At 38.8% G+C, this 20,839-nt stretch overlaps 3 protein-coding genes across 4 annotated transcripts; 2 read left to right on the top strand and 1 right to left on the bottom strand.

Moving 5' to 3' along the window:
• The first annotated feature begins 1,132 nt into the window (after positions 1 to 1,132).
• LOC117912603 (respiratory burst oxidase homolog protein D-like) lies at positions 1,133 to 5,743 on the top strand. The gene is made up of 12 exons (XM_034827302.1): positions 1,133 to 1,924; positions 2,011 to 2,170; positions 2,250 to 2,298; positions 2,520 to 2,633; positions 2,719 to 3,144; positions 3,233 to 3,619; positions 3,737 to 3,832; positions 3,988 to 4,103; positions 4,212 to 4,314; positions 4,407 to 4,480; positions 4,612 to 5,156; positions 5,292 to 5,743. The coding sequence occupies exons 1-12, from the start codon at positions 1,333 to 1,335 to the stop codon at positions 5,399 to 5,401; spliced, it is 2,772 nt and encodes a 923-aa protein (XP_034683193.1). The 5' UTR covers positions 1,133 to 1,332; the 3' UTR covers positions 5,402 to 5,743.
• Positions 5,744 to 6,004: 261 nt separating this feature from the next.
• Positions 6,005 to 15,278, bottom strand: LOC117921700. Of its 2 annotated transcripts, none has more exons than XM_034839662.1 (2): positions 14,834 to 15,278; positions 6,005 to 7,722 (listed from the first exon to the last, which is right to left on the bottom strand). In XM_034839662.1, exons 1-2 carry the CDS (start codon positions 15,136 to 15,138, stop codon positions 7,194 to 7,196), a joined length of 834 nt encoding a protein of 277 aa, XP_034695553.1. In that variant the 5' UTR covers positions 15,139 to 15,278; the 3' UTR covers positions 6,005 to 7,193. The 2 variants fall into 2 exon arrangements, with proteins under 2 accessions (XP_034695553.1, XP_034695560.1); XM_034839669.1 differs by having other exon boundaries at positions 6,005 to 7,683; positions 14,834 to 15,275.
• A 4,095-nt stretch (positions 15,279 to 19,373) lies between these two features.
• Positions 19,374 to 20,192, top strand: LOC117921351. Its single transcript, XM_034839226.1, has one exon. It carries the CDS (start codon positions 19,374 to 19,376, stop codon positions 20,190 to 20,192), a length of 819 nt encoding a protein of 272 aa, XP_034695117.1.
• The last annotated feature ends 647 nt before the right edge of the window (positions 20,193 to 20,839 follow it).

Genomic DNA, 20,839 nt, shown 5'->3' with positions numbered 1-20,839 from the left:
TTTTCTTGTCGTCCAAAACACATTCCAATGGCTGAATTTGACGTTTCTAAACGTATTTGCATGAAGATTGAACACGGCCTGATTGTGATGTTAACCATCCCGTTATATTACCATTAGCACTCGGCATGCCCACAGGCAAAGTGTTTTATTCCTCACGTTTCCCTTAGTTTCGTTTTCACACCTTGAAGTGTTTTTTTTTGTCTCGGCTTCGTTATTAAGGTTGCGCGCCACCAAAGCTTTATTATCACAAAATTGTTCTGAAAGAAAGTGACACCGTAGATGATGATGTTTATTTCAGAATGATTTAATCGTAATTTAGCATTCAAATTCAGGAGTCAAACTCTTTCTATTCTTGTAATTCTTTTGGAAAAGTCAACATTCAACCGGGGCAGGTGGATTCTGAGCTTCCTCAGACTGAGAAACTATTCATTCATTGTATGCGATGCTTATAGTACTCCATTCCTAAAAGAAAAAGGAAATGAATACTAGGCGTTGATGTTAAATGAGGAAGCACACAAATTAAGACTTTGCTATTATGGTGGTTACACTGGGAAGTTTCGGCAGGAGAAACTTTACCTTTTAATGTTTCTAATATCCTCATCCCCATCTAGAAGAGGAAGTTATGATGAAGAAGGCATTAGACTATTCCGTCGGATATGAATTCATGAAAAGATTTCACAACTGAATTAATAGTGTTTGATATAGTAGTTAAAAACTTATAGAAAAACAAATATTCTTAGCATATCACTGTGCCTTTCAAGTTTCAATCAAATTAGCATCCGGGGTGATCGATTAAACAAGTTTTTCTGGTATTGATTTGCTGATGTGAACTTGACGGCATGGCAATCTTTTGGATGATTAAAGCATTTTGAGAAATGTGGATGGGGGAGAAAACTTCTACCTACTAAAAGAGTAAGATTATGACCGAGTCTCCTTCATGTGAAAAGAGATTGCTAGTGGCAAAGATGACAGCAATAAAGAGAGAGAAAGGAACGGTGTCGGAAGGGGGATGGAAAGAAGAGCATTTGACCGGCATCTCCGGTTCAAACAAGTTTTCTAATGGGCAATGACTTCACCTTATATAAATAGGAGAGGCCCTCAATGTGTGGAGACACGCTTTTGAGCTGCCTGGCCTTCTCATTTTTTATTTTTTTAAATCATCGTTCGGTCTTGGAATCGCTGACCTTCTGCAACATCTTCCACTTTTACTCTCGTTATAATAATCCATATTGTGTCAAATCCAAATCTAATCAATCAAGGCTTGTCAGTATAAATTGGAGCCACTTACGCGTTTATTAATCATCTCTCATTCCACCCACCAAAGATCTCGCGATGATGAGAATCGATGATAACTCCGACACCGAGAGCGTCCAAAGTGACAAAGCCTCCTACAGTGGCCCTCTGGCCGGACCTCCCAACAAGAAGAGATCCGCAAGAAAGAGTGCCAGATTCAATATTCCTCCAGAGACCTCCTCCCAGTTGAAGACCAGCAGCGTTACTCGCCGTGATGATGATGATGCCTACGTGGAGATCACTCTCGACATTCTTGATGACTCCATTGCTGTTCACAGCGTCCAGGCTGCTGGTGGAGCAAAGGGCGAGGATCCGGAGCTGGCCCTGCTGGCCAAGAAGACCCTCGAGAAGAAGTCCTCCTTAGGTTCCTCCGTCTTCCGCAGCACCTCCTCTAGAATCAAACAGGTCTCTCAGGAGCTCAAACGCTTCGCTTCCCTTTCAAGGCGGCCGTCTGCTAGACATTTTGATAGGACAAAGTCGGCTGTGACTCATGCCTTGAAGGGACTCAAGTTCATCACCACCAAGGCCGGCGGTGGTGCCGCTGGGTGGCCCGCCTTTGAGAAGCGATTCGATGAACTCACTGCTCCCACCAACGGCCATCTTCACTTCTCCTTGTTCTGCGAATGCATTGGTAGTTGAACTAACCGAAACGTTTTTGTTTTTGGTTTTTGTTGTGCTGGCCGTTTATTTGACTAATTATTATTATTGTACATACAGGGATGAAGGACTCCAAGGAATTCGCCGGTGAGCTGTTCCATGCACTTGCCCGGAGGCATAATATAACGGGAGATTCCATTGATAAGGCGCAGCTCAAGGCCTTCTGGGAGCAGATCTCCGATCAGGATTTCGACTCCCGCCTCCAGACTTTCTTTGACATGTAAGCATTTCAATCTCTCCATCTTCATTGAGAAAGTTTCCGGTTTCTGATAAGGATTATACTGTTGGTGATAATGCAGGGTGGATAAAAACGCTGACGGTAGAATCACAGAGGAAGAAGTCGGAGAGGTATATTATATTATACAAATTGTTTTTAAATTAAGTTGAAAAGATCATTACTTTCTCCCTTGTGAATGGCCTTTCAATCTAATCTGCCGCATTTATTTGGGCGGCCAAAATTCAGCAACTACGACCAAAAATTCAACAACTAACTCTAACTACCACACCATCCACTTGCAAAAACGAATATGTAATCTGAGGTCTAAACATGTAATTTGTTTATGTTATAGATTATCAGTCTCAGTGCTTCTGCCAACAAGCTCTCCAATATTCAGAAACAAGCAAATGAGTATGCAGCATTGATCATGGAAGAACTGGACCCAGATAATGTCGGATACATCATGGTGTGTGATATTAAATTTTTTGTATTTTATTATCCTATTCATCTTCCTCCTCCTGGCATTGACTCTTTATTTGGTAATTAAACAGGTTCAGAACCTGGAAACTCTGCTGTTGCAAGCACCAAATCAATCAGTTAGAGTAGGAGATAGTCGGATTCTGAGCCAGCTGTTAAGCCAGAAGCTCAAACCCACGCAAGAGAACAACCCATTAAGGAGATGGTACCAGAAGACCAAGTACTTCATCATGGATAACTGGCAGCGGCTCTGGGTTATGATGTTGTGGCTTGGAATCGTGGCAAGCCTCTTCACATACAAGTTTGTTCAGTATCGCCATAAGGCTGCTTACGAGGTGATGGGATATTGTGTCTGCACTGCAAAAGGAGCAGCGGAGACTCTTAAGTTCAACATGGCACTAATTTTACTTCCAGTCTGCCGGAACACCATCACCTGGCTGAGAAACAAGACCAAATTAGGCATTGTTGTTCCCTTTGACGACAATCTAAACTTCCACAAGGTGCCAACAATTCTCTGCGATTAAATGATTAAATTGTTGGTTTAGTTCTTCTTTTAGATGGTTTACCTTCATGTTACATGATTATCAGGTCATTGCAGTAGCAATTGCTGTAGGGGTTGCACTACACGCTGGTGCTCATCTAACATGTGATTTCCCAAGACTTATTCACGCGACAGAAGAGGCGTACGAGCCCATGGAACCCTACTTTGGCGAGGAGCAGCCTTCCGACATCTGGTGGTTTTTGAAAGGAGTGGAAGGGGTGACTGGTATTATAATCGTGGTCTTGATGGCCATAGCTTTCACACTAGCCACCCCTTGGTTTAGGCGGAATAAGCTGAATCTCCCCGTAACCCTTAAAAAACTCTCCGGGTTCAATGCTTTCTGGTATTCACACCATCTTTTTGTCATCGTCTACGTTCTCCTGATCGTCCATGGCATTTACCTTTATCTTACCAAGGAATGGTATAACAAAACGGTAAGAACCCTTTTTCTGTGACCCAATTTATTAGCACTTGCAGTTTCTTCTTTCATGTCTTTTTTTTTTTTTTTTGAATTAATATATTTGAACACTCATTTCAATCTCTTGATGCAGACATGGATGTACATTGCAGTTCCAGTGGCCCTCTATGCATGTGAAAGGTTGATTAGAGCTTTTAGATCAACCATAAAGCCTGTTAAGATTCTAAAGGTAGTTTGATCAAAACTTTTTTATTTTATGTTTGCCCTTTTATTTTCCTTGACACTATTTGTTTGATAAGCATCCACACAAAGTAGATGATAGACTGTTTTTCATTGTCAAGTATATTTGAATTCTGATATATCTACACTGTGGGTATTGTTAAGGTTGCTGTTTATCCAGGAAATGTGTTGACATTGCACATGACAAAGCCCCAGGGCTTCAAATACAGAAGTGGACAGTACATGTTTGTCAACTGCTCAGCGGTTTCTCCCTTCGAATGGTAAGTATATATATTCAAATTTACCAAGGCATAAAGCACTAGTTGATGAAGCCACATATACACATAACACACTAAACAAAGAAATAATTGTTTGGTATGTATGAACAGGCACCCATTTTCTATCACTTCAGCACCGGGAGATGACTATCTAAGTGTTCACATTCGAACTCTTGGCGACTGGACACGACAATTGAAAACTGTTTTCTCTGAGGTCTGATTATTTTTTCTGACTGTCAACTAGCCAACTTATAGCTCAGATTACCTTTCCTTCTCTTTACTAACTATTGTAATTTGTTTGTATAGGTTTGCCTGCCTCCAACTGGTGGGAAAAGTGGGCTGCTCAGAGCCGATTGCTCGCAAGAAGGAGACGGTCCTAAGTAAGATGCCTAGCCTCGCTTGATAATGAGAGGAAAACTTTTATGTTGCATTGTTGAAAGAACCATGCATTTTTCAAATTTGATCTTATGCATTGGATAATGGTCTAATTTGGATTAAAATTGATAAACAGCTTTCCGAAGATCTTGATAGACGGTCCATATGGAGCACCAGCACAAGACTACAAGAAATACGACGTGGTGTTGCTGGTTGGGCTAGGAATAGGTGCCACCCCCATGATCAGCATAGTCAAGGACATCATCAGCAACATGAAGACCAAGGACCAAGAAACGGAGGACATACAAATAACAGTTGAGACTACCCCGGATCATGACAATGGCAACAGGAAGAAGAAGAACAAGAAAACTTTCAAGACCAAGAGAGCCTACTATTATTGGGTAACCAGGGAACAAGGTTCATTCGAGTGGTTCAAAGGGATAATGAACGAGGTTGCGGAGATGGATGAGAAGGGTGTTATAGAGCTGCACAACTACTGCACAAGCGTGTTTGAAGAAGGAGACGCCAGGTCTGCTCTCATAACCATGCTTCAGTCCCTCCATCACGCCAAGAACGGCGTGGACGTGGTGTCAGGGACTCGTGTAAAATCCCACTTTGCCAAACCCAACTGGCGACAAGTCTTCAAGAAGATCGCTATCCAGCATCCTGATAGTCGAGTTGGTGAGTTACTTTACCTACAATAATCCCTTCCCTCGCTAGCTTAAAGTGACAAGACTCAAAAAGTTCTTCTATGTGAAAATGGAAGCTATATGCGAATCAATAACTAAATAATTGATGACTCTACTTTTGGCGCAGGCGTTTTCTACTGCGGGGCACCGGCACTCACTAAGGATCTGCGGCAACTAGCTTTGGACTTCTCCCACAGAACCACCACCAAGTTCGATTTTCACAAAGAGAATTTTTAGACAACTCCCATTTAGTGAGAGTGAGAAGAGGCCCACCAATGAGGTGATGGTTGGTGGCGTAACATGGTCACCACTCACCATTGCCCCCATGTGAAATAGTAAAGATATCAGTTTAACTTTTTTCCCTTTTACTTTTTTTTTGTTTTCTCTAATTTTTGGGTTTCTCTTTTTTCCCTCTGTGAACCAGTGCGCTCCAACTCGGATCCCACTCTTCAAATGAAGAGAGTGACACCGTTGTATGTCGCATGCTGTACGTGTTGTTATTATGGCCAAGAATCAATTGTTGGTTTCCTTTGGAAACAGAAATTCAATGTATATATATAGTATTTTTTTGTTGAGAAATATTGATAGTCATATCATGTTTATAGAAAGGTTCAGAATAATGGCTTATTTTGACAAGAAAAGCAAAGAAAAAAAAACGTGTTATTTTACTAATTCAAATAGGCGTGATTTTGTAAACATTTGCATGCTTCATATTTGAATTTTTGACATTTGCAACTTCAACATTGGCACCTCTTGGATTTTGAAGCATTCAAATAGACGTCGGCGATCCTAACCGATTAGGACCATTTAAATTATAGCTAGTTCCAGGCAATCACATTGAAAAATTTCTTCACATTTTTCTCAACCAATATTCAAATATTCAACTCTTGCAGAGTTGGTTGTGTACACGACCCAAGGGGTGGAAAAAGTTGAAAATTTCTTGAGTCTCACACGTCTGAGAGCTGCCAAACCCTAACTTAGAAAGAGCCCTTTTCGCCAAAGTTGACTCTCCCCATTAATGGAAAAGTCTCAATATCTTCGAACTGCAACACCCATCTGGAAGTGGGTAGGTGGCCACCACCTTCCATTCAATTACTCCCACTGGTTTTTCAAAGTTTCCCAAACAGTGGGGCCGAATCGCAGAACCAATACCAGATTTTGAAATAGTAAACTTCTGTAGGTGTGGATTGATTGACGATGTGAATGCCGCACAACACAACATTGTGGGAACACATTGAATGCAGCCTCCATGAGAGAGAGCCTGTCAGTGGGGGAGTAGGACAAAGAAGAACCTCAATTTTGTGAGTGGAAGATGAGTTCAACACCATTAATTCCTGATACATAAAGTCATTCTAATAATGATAGTGTTATAACCACAAATCCGCCTAAATTATCTGCCAGACTGTAATAAGCATATTTTCAATATCCATTATTTACTAGTTAACAGTTCATCCTCCTTTTATCATCATAGATAGTGGAGATAGTGGGGCTGGGCTCCCTCCTACCATCAGCGCACATGTTAGAAGATTCCACTGCTGAAAACCATATCTTGTTGACTCCTCCCATTATTGCTTGTCCCATTCCCCTACTCCCCCTATTTGATTTTCGTCACCGTGACACCATCAGCTCATGGTTGGATGCCTAAACTTGCCTAGGAATATTAAAGCAAATCCCAACTGCCTGACAGCTATTCTCATTTCAACAAAGATTAAACAAATGAAATAAATTAAAATATTCATGCAAGATTTCTCCATAATCCCCTCATGGGAATGTGGCAAAAGTACATAATCTTTTAATCAAATAGACATACACAGAAGTACACAAAAAGGATGTTAGTTGGGTCCAAGTGATTGATTTTAATAATCCACTAAACAGAGGCACAAAAGTGTAAACCCATAGAAATAATGTCTGATTGGTGTAACTTATATCAACTAGGCACTTGAGAAAGAAGGCATCTATGCTCTCTATGTGTGTTTGTGCACCGTGTGACAAAATGAGATATGATGAACTTCACAATGACATCAGATTGTCAGTGACTTTTCTCCATGTTCTTGTTCCCTTTTCTAGACAAGGTTTGAGAGGACTCAACAGTGTTATTGCAGTCATGAATATCCTCACTGGAAGAGGATTGAATCACTGATATATCAGTAGAGTACTTTTTGATTCTCAAAGAGATGAGTATGCTTGATACAATCCCAAGAAGTGGGAAAACATATGACCAAACCTGAGATTTCTGAGATCCAGATGCTGTAGCAACAGCAGCACCAGCCAGGCTGCCGATGGATGTGTTCTGTAATATCATTGGCAGGCAGCCAATAACTGAAGGGAGCAGGAAATCTAGAATAAACCCAACTTTTGTAGCAGCAAGTGCATAGTTTATGACATAGGAGGGAATGGGTGAGAAACGAGCAAGAAGTACAAATCTCCAACCATCTCGTTCAACTCCTCTGGAAAGCAGATGGAAGTATTTGTTTCCCTGGGCCCACTCCATTGCTGTACTTGAACTCCTAAAAATCAGCCTGAACAAACTCCCAGTGTTACAACAGTTATTGGAGTAACTAAAGAGACAAACAGAAAGAGACCAGAAAAAATGGCGTTAAAAAGGGGAAAAAAAAACTACAGAAGGCAACCTCCAACCTTTCATTCATATGTGGAGAAACTAAAATCAGGCATTGCTTTCAAGGGTTAGTAGCATCAGAGAGGAAAATACTTAACATCAAGCACTGAGACAGGAAATATATATATATATATATATATATTTGATAAGTGAGACAGGAAACATATATCTGATTCATTTTTCTGATAGGAACTAATTTACCTTAATTTATTCATCGAGAATGGCATAACTCAAAATAAACACCTCGTCAAGTACAGGACACACACTACACTACTACCACACATCTTATATTACTATCTGCCTCTTTACATCTTTTAACATTCCTTTTTATGTAGTGATGTATGGCCTGCACTTTGAACACTTTCAACCATCTGTATAAGGTCAAAAATAAATTTGAAAATTTTGGGCAGTCTCTAGAAGATGTCCAATACATGTCAGGATGTGCCAGAGGAGAGTCCTGTCCAATCTGGCTTTTGCCCATCCAGTGTTAAGTCACTTCTTAATCCTTAGTAGTGTAATCATTGGTCATTACACGTGTCAAAACCAACAAAGGCGACCTTTTCTCATCTTGTCTTAGTCCTGCTTCAATTAAAACGCCTCAATACTCCAAGTTTAAACTCACTCTTGTTTCATCATTTGAAACCTAAGTACCAGGACACTCAATAGAGCAGCTATGATAAAGGATAACTTATGACATGTAAAGTGATGGCTTCAAGCAATGATTGTGCAGTCTTGTTACCACCTTATCAACTAATAAACTTCCTGCCTTAGCCAAACCATCTAGCAGCAACAAACATTCCAAGTTTATTAAGAAATAAAATCAACTTTCAAAACTAATTTTGTTTAAATGTTGACAGAACACAATGGTAAAACCATCACATATAATAAAACATGCATTAAAATAATCCACATACATTAAGCAATGCAAAGCCTTTGTGAGAGCATATAACATGCCTACTAATTTACCATGATTATGCTTATATATAGATCTATATATAAAACTGCACAAGTACTCTCTAAAACTACAAAGATAAAAGAATCAGATACTTCCAACTGGTCAAAAGGAAGATCAAGAAATTTCCTCCACTATCCACTTGCAAGCCTGAGAATGAGATCCCTCCAAGAAGAGCTTTTCAGGGACCAAATCCTCCAATATGTACCCTTGAGAACAGCAAAAGTCAATAAGACACTAAAGTAAAGCCAGAATGCCATATTTTATTAGGATACCTCTGTGTTTGCATGATACAAAATCCAAAGCAGGGAAGCAACATAATATGCCAACCTTCCCCAAGCCCTAGCCTCCAATATAACACCTGACCATGACTCCTTAAGACCGTACCTTTGTCAAATTAGGAGGTGACTTTAAAGCTAACCCAAAGTGCACATATTTTATATCTCACCTGATACTATTTATCTCTTAAATCGCCACCATATTCCTCCTATTAGAGTAAAACTCTAATCATTATCAAATTTCTATAATTTCCCATGAAGTGCACTATCACAATCCATGACTTCTTGATTAGGAAGAGACACTAGACCAAGGGAAATTTATAATGCATCAATACATTAATCATGATAACAAGAAGTTGCCTTATCAGAGATTCTCCAATTAATTTTAACCAATGCCAAAGTCTCAAAAAAGAAAAAGAAGAAAGAAAAATGGCAGGAAGGAAAGGAGTCCGATATGTTTGGTGTGATACTAAAGTCCTCTTGACCAATGCAAAGCTTCCTAATATGGTGAGTTTTACACCTAAGTTTCAGAAAACTCCCATCAGTCAAGAGAAGTTAAGGTAGTAATTTTTTTAATAGGCAAATAAAGATTATTATCACAAGAAAGCACCTAAGAAAGGAAGGGAATGCAACCCAAGTATACAAGAAGTATTTAAAAAGTGTCAATAGTAAAATAGAAAAGAATAGAGGTAGGAAAAAGAAAGCTGGTCACTTCCTATTAGGCAACTCAACCCAACCATAAATCAAATAGAGAAGTTGCCAAAACCCAAAGGAACCATTCACCACTCAAGATGGGACACAAGGAAGAACTTTTTCAACCTCTAAACATGGTTCAAAGTCGCCATAACAAACATTCACTCGGAGAGTTCCGAGCCACATTGGTTTTGATGTCTCAGCTTGGTATCGGACGATACACAAATAAGATGGATTAAAAGGTTCACAAAATTATAAAAATATTTAAAAATTAAATATAATTAAATAAACTTTAAAAACTAATAAATATAATAACATATTAATATAATAATAAATGAAACGGTTTCAATATATTATTAACAATAAATTAGCATATAAAATAATATACTTTAAATATAATATGATTACCATATAAAATAATACATTAACCAAATTCATACCACTTCTTCACAATGACATCGTCGATGGGTGACGTGATGGGTAAGGTAATGGGTCTTAAAACTCTTCCAAAATCTCAGATTTTTTCAAAGATTTCTCAATTTGGTTGCTCTTTGTTGTTCTTCTTCTTCATCATCATAGGTAAGGTAATGAGTTTTAAAACTATTCGAAAATCTCTAATTATTTCAAAGATTTATCATTTTTTATTTTTTATTTTTGTCGTGATTTGTCTCTTTTGGTGCATTTGGGGAGAGCGAAACCGAAGAACGTTCCAAGAGGAAGAAATGTCAGACACGAGTCTAAGGAACCTCTTTTTTAGGTCTCTTCTAGAGTGGTCTAAACCTTTTCTGGACTTAGACTATCCCTCCTTTCTGATTTTTTTGGGTGATGGGATTGAAGTTTAGCTGTTTCCTTTTTAGTCTGTTGTTGTTTTTGTGGCCTTGGGTTTGGCTTTCTTTGTATACTGCCTGTGTACATGGGGAGCGCCCCCTTTTAGGCGTGTTTTAATCACAAATTTTCTCTTTGTCTATCAAAAAAAATTTTTGTCGTGATTTTAAGGAAAAAATTATTTCCAGGTAAAATTGGAGAATATTTGGATATTCAACTGAGTCAACCCGGAATCTCAACCAAGTTAACTGGGTTTAACCAATTCTTGGTTGAGTCTATGATCCATATGGTATCGAGTATCGGACTCAGAGCGGAAAGGCTCAACGTGGATATGACTTCGCTGAGACGTACCAAACTCAACCAATACTTTGAACCTTGCCTCTGAACCAACCACTACACCTCCTCAAAAGTCCTCATATTAAGTTAACGGACAAAGAAAAGCCAAAACCCATGCCTTCCTACACTTCTTATCCACAATCTTATAAATTTCATCTACAAGATGAATGGCATGTGCAACAGCCCCATCCCAACTTTTGGTCTATCAAACACTTCAAAATTTTAAACCTTTTCAAATTCAATCATTAGCTTGTATCACATTTATGAGTAATGATATAGATGGTTCAGATTAATAACCAACTGCACTATGAGTTCAGCTTGATTATACTTTAATAACTGATTACAGATCCAATCATTTGAACTCTAGCTGGCAATAGCTTTGGTTCCAACCAGTATCGGTCAGGCTGAAACCCGATCAATTCAAACTTAACCAAGGTGCCAACCATTCTCTAATCCAGTCAGACTTGGATAACCCAAATCAAATCTGTTTAAGAAAATGGCCAACCTAACAATACTATTCAGAAGAATCAGCTAATCCAATTATAATTTGCAAATTCTAGTTAAACAGAACATATTCTGATTGTCTTATGAGTTCCTTTTATAGTTAAGAGAAGAGAATGTTGAAAACAGACACCAAATGGATGTACAAAATTCTGGACCATCTGATTATCATAATATTGAAATTAATTTTTCTTAGGAAAATAAGAATTTAAAGCAATAGGTGCGTAATAAATTGGGGTGCAACTTAGGTACACGGAAGGTATACAAGGAGCACTGAACAAACAAAACAAAAGATGGGAAAAAAAAATGGAACTCTTCACAACTCACGGATAGTCCAATACATCAATAAGATCTATAAAAGACAACTTCCCATACCCACAGACCTGAAAGACCAAACAAATAAAGAATTCATAAGAACATTTTCCAGCTGCAACTACCACTGCTCCAAACCATCTAAGGTTTTTCTGTTCCATTCTTTCCACAAACACCAAAATAAACACAGCAGCTGTATTTATATCCCCTTAGAACAGACCTCCCTTTTCAACCAGTCAAGGTGTCCTTAACTGACTTACGCAGGCAACACCAAAGAGCACCAAAGGATGAAAATAAGAACCATAGACTTTGAGATGTTCCGCAATGGATAAAAAAAATGATTGGCTAACAACTAATTTGCACAAGCAACACTAATTGGCAAGATTCTTACCTAATCTCCTAAGCTGGTGGAAAATTGGAGTTATCTCCTATTATATTGAAATTAATTATGCTATCAAACCATTTACATGTATGAATAATAACACATTTGATATTTATATTACTATGAGCCTCATATATGTACTTAATTAAGGATATTTTTGTACCTTTTTAATAACCATACATGCTCCACAACCCAAACCAAATTGCACAGCTTTCTCATTTCTAGGTAGAAAACATATTTATCCATTGAAAATCACAGTGAACAACATCTAGGGTTTTAAATACTATGTCTCAATCATTGACAACTTATCAAAACAATCAAACAACCTTTATGCTGCATTTGTAGCAAAAACCAACACCAAGAAAATAAATAGGTTTCATCCATTCCACCATTTTCATACATCATTAGGTTGGATAAAGTTTTTTTCTTTCTCTTAAATAGAATAGGATTATTTAGCAGTTGAGGTCAGAGATTCATTAACTATGGTTTCATATGATGATGATAGGAAGATTTCTTGGTAGTAAGATGATCGAGTTGATAAGCCTAGGCAGCTATTGTATACATCATGTGTACTTTGGTGAGCCTCCTTTTAGGCATCTTTAAATATATACTCATTTTTCCTATTAAAAAAAAAAGGGATGATCAAGTTGATAACAATTCATGGATTTGATAATTAGATAGATCTTGTGTGTCAAAGTGTTTATTTTTCTTTCTTTCTTTGATGGTTGTCAAAAATTGCCATTTTAAATTTTGATTAACTTTGAATCTCAAAAATGTAATAACAATTCAAACTAATACCAGCTTGTTCAGGATATATTAGATTTGGGTTAAAAGTCAAATTTTGGATATTGGAAGCAGATCTTGTTAAATTTGTGTGAAATGGCAGCTAGATAACCCCGCACCCATTCCCCAAACCCAATCTGCCTGAGGCAACTGATTTCAACCCAACCCAAACCTCACTAAGGTTTTAGAAATTAATTCTAAACCCACAGTTAAACTATGCCCATAAGTCCCATCTATATAGGGACAGGTAATGTAACTAAGTCACCTATATGCATCTCAATCCTATGTAAAATGGTCCAATCATGTGCCATTAAAACCAATTATCACATTAGAACATGATCACATCAATTGGAACTTCTTGCTATTGATTCTTGAAAAGATGAATTTTGGATAGAAATGGATAGGTTTGATTAAATGGTACATTCGTCTGCCAAATTTTTTATTCTTGTCAACAGCACCCCTTCTAACCTTTTTCAAAGCTCCAAGGGATTGAGGCAAGGGAATCCTCTTTCTCCCTCCGTTCCCAAAAGGGGCAATAGTTATTTTGATTTAGAGCACATCATCTAGCTTGTCCATCTATTTCATGTCTTTGTTTCCCATTCCAAGAAAAATCATAAAGATGCTTGAGAAGATTCAAAGAAACTTCCTTTGGTGAAGCAGTGCTTTGGAAAAGAAAAAAGAAAATCATTTAGTGAAGTGGTCAACTATCTGCACATGGAAAAGAAAGGGGAGATTAGGTGTTAGAAATCTTTCTTTTCTTAATAAGGCTCTCCTGTGTGAGTGGAGTTGGTGATATGCATTTGAAAGTGGAGCTCCTTGAAGCTAGATTATAAGTGGAAAATATGAGGAAGAAGAAAGGGGGTGACAATCTTGAGATGTAAGAGAAAGGCATGGTATTGACTATCAGAAAGGATTGGGACAATTTTAATAGTAGAATTTCTCTTTTTGTGGGGAATGAGAAGAGAGTGAAGTTTTAGAAGAATGGTGGGTGTGGGGATGAGCTATTATATGTTTCTTTTCTATCTCCATATGCTTTAACCTTATCAAAAGAGGCGTGAGTGATGAATTTATGAGACCAGATAGGCGAAATGGGTTATTGGAGCCATTGTTTTTCTTAGATCTAAATGACTTGGAGCTAGATAATGTAGAACAATTATTCTCTAAACTACAAGGTAAGGTGGCAAATAGAAAAGAGGAGGACAGGGTAGTGTTCCTTGGGTGCTACCATACTGAGAAAGACTCTTTTAGGGTGGTGTGGATCCTTCATAGGGTTGACGCTAAAAGGTTTGGACGGCTACTCCTTCATGTATTTTTTGAACAACTTTGAAAGAGAGGAATAGAAGGTTGTTTGAGACTGGGGAGCAATTTGTATATGTTTTGAAGAGCCTATTCCTTAGTAACCTCTTTTTTGTGGACAATGTTGTACATAGGTGAAGGCTCAATACTTTTAATTGATTTTGTTGATTGATTGGGTTCTCATTAAGGGAGGGAGTTGTTTTTTGTACTCTCATTTTAGTTGCTTCTTTGGTGCATACACTCTATGTCCATTGATGTGCTCTTTCTTTAGCGCTTGTTTATAAAATTATATTGCAATGTTGATTCAATCCAAACCCCGCATTACGCTAACAGAAGCACAAGAGGAGCATGGACTGATGGAAGAAAGCAACACCTTGAGAATGGTAATTCAGATTTAAAAAGGTCCACCCAAATAAAAGTGGAACCTTTTGGACCCTAAGTTTAGTTCCACAAACTCAGGAACAAAATCAAGAAATTTTTCGAACAGTGCAAAACCCAGAAAGAGAGAACCTCCATAAAGATTGACTTCCATCCGTAAGTCAAACGCATTGTACCATTCAACCACAGTGCAAAAACACATGAAGAAAAACTAGCCCTATTCTCTTATTATTAGAGAGGGAACTGAAAATGCAGATCAATCTATTTAGATAACCATGCTCAAAAGCATCAAAACAGAGATCTCTTGAAAACGAACCTTCCAATCCAGAAAGATAGAGAAGCACCAAGAAGCTTAGCGGAAAAGACGCAGAGCACGGCGGGGAGGAACCCAAAGAGAAGAGAAGCAGCAGCTTCGAAGAAGACGGCGGAGGGCAAGCAGAGGGCAAGGGTGAGGGTGTGTATGGAAACGTAGAGAGGGATCGCCCAATAACCCAATCGATCTGACCATTGTCTGAACAACTCAACAGCTGCGTCTTTGTCCCACTCCAATCCGTACCTTCTACTCAATACTATCCCTGCTATCACCACCCCGACCACACCCACTCTCCCCAACCTTCCCATTCTCTCTCTCTTTCCCTCTTCCTTCCACCACCAACCTGCAAGGAGTCTCCAACAATACCTCAGTTTCTGGGTTTGACTCGGTTCACAGGAGAGACACAGGAAACAACAGATTTCTGAATTGTGGGGACTGGGGACCCCTGGAGGTTAGGCCTAATTTTTGTGGGCTTTCTCACTGCTAAGTTTGGAGGGCCTCCTTACTCTCAAATAGGCCCATTCCTCAACCCAGAAGCCTAATCGGTGGTTGTATGAGCAAAATTTGGATTAGATTGAGTTCACCTGTAATCTTTTTGTTAAACTTTCTTTTTATAAAATTATTATATATATATATATATATATAAAATATAAATTTTAAATATTAAATTCTCTTGGTGTTAGGTTTAGACTGACTAAACCTTGATTCAAACAACTCAATTTCAATTTTGGATTAAAAAAAAAAAGACTTGAAGGCAAGCCTAGCTCAAAGACAAACCTAAAATTTCCATCCTTGGAGAATTTGGTCTTTTATGTCATATTTGAAAGGAAACTTGCAACTTAAATTTTAGAGAAGGCAATAGGCCTTGGCCATTCAAAGCATTGAAAATATTAAGGAAGGAGAAAAGGTTGAAAGCAAACAAAATTCTCTTATTCAACATATCATCAAAGGTTGTAAATAAAAACTAAACACAAGGACAATTACTATATCTTTTTATGAATTATTCATTCATGTATTGTAACAAAAAGAAAATGATTGAGCTTAAAACTCTCTGTTCTTTTCTCTACATACATTTCCATGAAATTTCCAAGTTCCAAAAAATCAAACACCTTGCTTATTAAGCAGCAGCATCTCATCAATTCTGAAAAGCAATCATTAAAGCTGCAGTTCTAGTACTACATGTTGTAGATACTTCTGATGAGTGATGACTGCAAGTAATACAAGTCCTTGACCATTTTCATACGGGTTTGCAAACCCTTTGATGTTTCCAACCCCACAGATAAGACAAGAAAGAAATCAGCAGCTAAGCTAAGCAACTTTCACCTCATGAAGGTGAATGACACCCATAAATTAAGCTTGCTTCAAGTCCCATCATATATACCTAACGAGAAATTTTCATCAGTTTTCTTCTTTGGTGGGTTGTGGGGCAGAGGCAAATGAAGACAGATGAAAGTTCAACATGATTCACATTGAGAGGAGGGTGTTTTATTTTCTAAGCATTTTAACCACTCCATGCCGACATTTGTCTTCTGCAGGCCACATCTCAGTCCCTTTTGGACCTAAACACGTGCGTTCCTGGGTCAAAGATTGGATTTCAAAGGCCTCTTCCCATCTCTATCTAGATCTAGCTTCAAGACACGCTGTACAATTTTTTTCATTAGAGACGGACAATGGGGTCCAGCCACCACACATCACCCAAAAGCTCATCCCTTAACCAGGAATTCAAGATATGACCATGTGCCTCTCAGACGCCTATTTTGACATTTCACCAAAATAACATGTTCAGTTTGCAAGGGCCGGTACCAATTTTGTATCACATTCATATCTACTCTCTCTCCTATTCCATCTCAATGCTTCAAGGTCTGTACAACTTCATTACCCACCATACAAGACCATCATCAAAACTTGAAATTTGGCGAAAAATACATATAGGGATATAATGAGTTCATGTTTGTGGGGTTAGTACTATATGTGTGAATCAATGAATCATGACCCACCAACTTTATTCTCTAAGATTTGGGAAGAAATTTTGGCTCCTATCACATGGTGCAATCCTACTAACTCTCTCTTTCTTTCTTTCAAGTTAGGCCATGCCATTACTCTAGGTGTACATTCTACCACTCATCAATTTTCTCTGCCTAACTGATCTCCCCTGCTGCTTTCCCTCTTCTCCCATAGCCCTGCACACCCTTGTTTTGATCCGCCTCCTCCCCTTCTAGAAGGAAAACTCTCCCCCTTTCTATTATTTTGATAGGGATAGGTTGGGTATCAATATTTTGAAGAATCAAACTCGTTTTAAACCTCTTACATCCCCATATTTGTATGACTTCTCAGAAAAAAGGACAAATAACATATCATACTAGATAGCTTATTTTTCACAACCTATCGTTTAACAGATGGATAGGAAGAGGTAGCCGATCTGGCTTAAAGTCAAAATTTTCTTCTGACCAAAAAAGAAAAATAAGGAAGAAAGAAAAAGCTTGGAAACAGAAAGCTTAAAATTAAATGATGGTTTCCATATGTTTCAATGAGAAATTAAAGAGAATGAACCTGATAATACTAATACTATTCTTGAAGACTGCCAAGTTGGGTGACCCTGAAAATTTTGTTTCAAAATTTTGGTACAAATTAGAAACATGGGGTCTCGGTCACGGGCTTAGAGACTTGATTCAATATGGCTTGGGTTGATTCAAATATGCCCAGCGCAGAGAATTCTAAAGTTTTGGTTGTTGAGCAGTGTCCGTGTGGTTTTAGCTAGAGACAGAGTAATTTGTCATGCCTTCCAACTATTTTTTAAGCTTTGTCGATGGCTTATGCCAAGTAAAACTCCATACGCCTGTCTTGGAACATGTGGACTCCAACCCCATTACTGGGTTTCCAAGATTTTACTTGTTTGAACAGGTACCACTCATATTAGTTTATTGAGTTTCAAAGGGACACAAATCCTTGTCGTACGCAATCTTAATTCTTTTCAAGAGTAGCTGATACGGAAGGGATCATGGCCTTGATATCAGCACAACTTACAGGAGACTTATGCATGTTCAATTTTTTTATCATATCCTGTTTGCTGAGACCCAGAGCTTCAAGTTAAGCTTCCTGTATTCCAAGCATGTGAGCTTCTTAAATGGCCTGCTTATCTAACTACAAGGCTTAAACAATTGAGATTCGGCAACTCATGACTTGGTCTAATCAACTTGGCTTATAGTACTGCCACTGCCACTGCCACTGCCTTGCTTATCACTAAGCCTTAAGCCTTGCCAAGTGAATCAAGAATTTAAAATACTTGGCTCCTTGGCCCCATGGCTCCTTGGCTCCCACATGTGAAACACCAACCCTCCTGGGAAGTACCTAACTGCATTATCTTTTTATAGGTTAGTAACTTAGTAGCATTAATATAAATGTGGGGGATAAAAGTTTTTGATCAGAGTGAAGCCTAGGGACTAATAAAGATGTCAATATGTTAAAGACTGTGTAAAGCCCTAATGCATGAGAGCTCATTCAAAGCTGGGATATATACTGGGAATGACCTGATCTCTCCACCACATGTGACCATGAGTGAGTGCAAGTATTGGGAATTGGAAGCTGCTGTCACCCTTTTTTTAGACCATGAAATGCATATATGAAACCAGAATATATGAGAGGTATAGAGAAAAGAGAGCCATTTTGTTTTTGTTTGGCTACAAAGATTTGAAATTCGATGCAACCCAACAGGGTGGTTCATTACACATTACTCAAAACATCTCTGGTAATGAAACAAAGAGAAAACCATTAAACAGATAGACAGATTCCTGTGAGCATGGTAGCTTTTTAGCATCTTAACAACACTGTCCCCTCGTGCCTCCTGCTGTGGAAATAAGCATTAAGTTGCGGTTATATTTATGAATTATGATGGTATGGTAATGACTCAAAGTAACTGGGGCCCGGGGGCCACCCTCAAAAGGAATCATATATCACACCAGAAAAAAAAAAAAATTGAATTGAATTGAATTGGCAGCCGCGTAAAGGCGGGGATCTATTTCAAAATTCCCTTGGCATCAGTTGTCGTCAAAGAAAGATAACTAGAGAGTTTCAGTCAAACTTTTTTTACAAAAAAGAAAAAAGAAAATGCAAAGTAATATGTGCCAGAAAAGCTTTACCCGGGTCTCACGCCTCTCCCAAAACCCAAGCTCTCGCTCCTTTCAACTTTCTACTTTCTACTTTCTACTTTCTACTATACGAGAAATATTCTTATATATTGAAAACTCAAAACTCACGACTCAAATCAACTAATATAAAAGAACAAAAATAAAGAGTCCCATTCACACTCCTTATATATCCTTATAATCGCCCAAACTCGCCCTACTCTATATCCCCCTCTACCCTCTACCCTCTACCCTCATCTCCCACCTCCCTAAATATGGAAAAAAGGCAAAGCCTTTGCTTTTATTTATGTTTCTGAATAGTTTAATCATTTTACAATAATCCATCACTAGCTTGCTACTCATCAACTTAAAGCTTTTGCTTTGGTGCCTGGAGTCTGGGGCTTTTCTGTGATCATCCGCCAATGGGTATCAAGTTTTTGAATCTGCAGACCATTCCCTGGTGTTTTCACTTGATGAGCAACCCTGTATCCTGCATGCACCTCCAGCCTGAGGCGCCTGAGGGCAGTGGCACCATCAAGCTCATCAAATCAGACGGCATCGTCAAGATCTATGACCGGCCCATTCACGTGTCGGAGCTTATGCTGGAGTTTCCTAAGCACCGGGTGTGCCACTCTGATTCATTCTACATAGGCCAAAAGATCCCAGCTCTTTCCGAGGATGATGAGCTTCAGCTTGGCCACAAGTATTTTCTCCTCCCCAAACATTTCTTCCAATCCGTCCTCTCATTCGTCACTGTGGCCTCCTTTGCCTCATCCCAATCCCACCCATCCCCGGATTCATCTTCATTGATGTCCAGAGACTCGAAGAACGCGTTTCTGAAGAAGGCTGCCAGTTGCCAGCCTTTCGATATACAGAAAACTCCATCTGGGTGTCTGAGGATAAGGGTATCGGATGAGTTTATAGCGCAATTGATGGAGGAAGGGAAGATCAAAGATGAGGACGGGGCTGCTGAGACCTCTTCGGGTAAACCCAAGAGTAGAGTGTGCACTACGCCTCAGTTACAGAAGGATTACACACAGCTTGTTGGGTCTCGGCAGTGGAAACCCAAGCTGGAGACCATAAAAGAGACTGAGAAAAAGAAACTTTCTTCATTTGGAATGAAGAGAAGGAAGAAATCTCAAACGAAAGCGACCCAGAAGGCTCAGAGATCCGAACAACACCCTCATTCCACTTCTGTGAAAGCTCCTTCAAAAGCTAAGATCAAGAGATCAAGAAAATGATACTTTTTTCCAAGCTTTCTCTTTTCCTTTTCCTTTTTCCTTTTTCTCAATTTTAATCTCCGGGTTGCTGCTCAACCCGATGTAACTTGTACAAGTAGTTATATATAGTTACTTTACGCTGATACAAAACTCAATCAAATGAAGATCAATTGCTCTCTCAATGAATTGGCCAAGCCTGTGTTTTTCAATTTCAAAGTTTCCAGCACTTGAATTAATTAAAGCTCGTCCTGTATCATGAATCCATTCGGGAACTTTAGAGCATTTCAGGGATCAGATCCAAGAGTTTTGCAGACAGAAAAAGATGAAGATCTCATTCGGATAAACCAAGAACCAAGACCCAAGAACCAAGAACCAAGAACCCTACCTAATGAAGTTGCTATCATGATGTAAATCAACCGTAATAGTCAGAGGAGGCGGGCTTAATTAATTTCCTCCCCTCACCCTCCAATCAACAATGGCTGCGCCGGTATATATGTTTAACATTATCCATATAGTTCCAAGCATAAAATCACAACATCATCATCATCATCACCATCACCATCACCATCATCATCATCCTGATAGATGGTTCATTGGCCATGGCAAATGGATGAACCTTGAATCCATGTTTCGGTTGAGACATATGATAGTTGGTATTGTTGGACCGC

Source organism: Vitis riparia, chromosome 1, assembly GCF_004353265.1.
Source record: "Vitis riparia cultivar Riparia Gloire de Montpellier isolate 1030 chromosome 1, EGFV_Vit.rip_1.0, whole genome shotgun sequence".
NCBI lineage: Eukaryota > Viridiplantae > Streptophyta > Magnoliopsida > Vitales > Vitaceae > Vitis > Vitis riparia.
The sequence above is the reverse complement of the archived record's forward strand: the minus strand, read 5'-3'. Positions and strand labels throughout refer to the sequence as shown.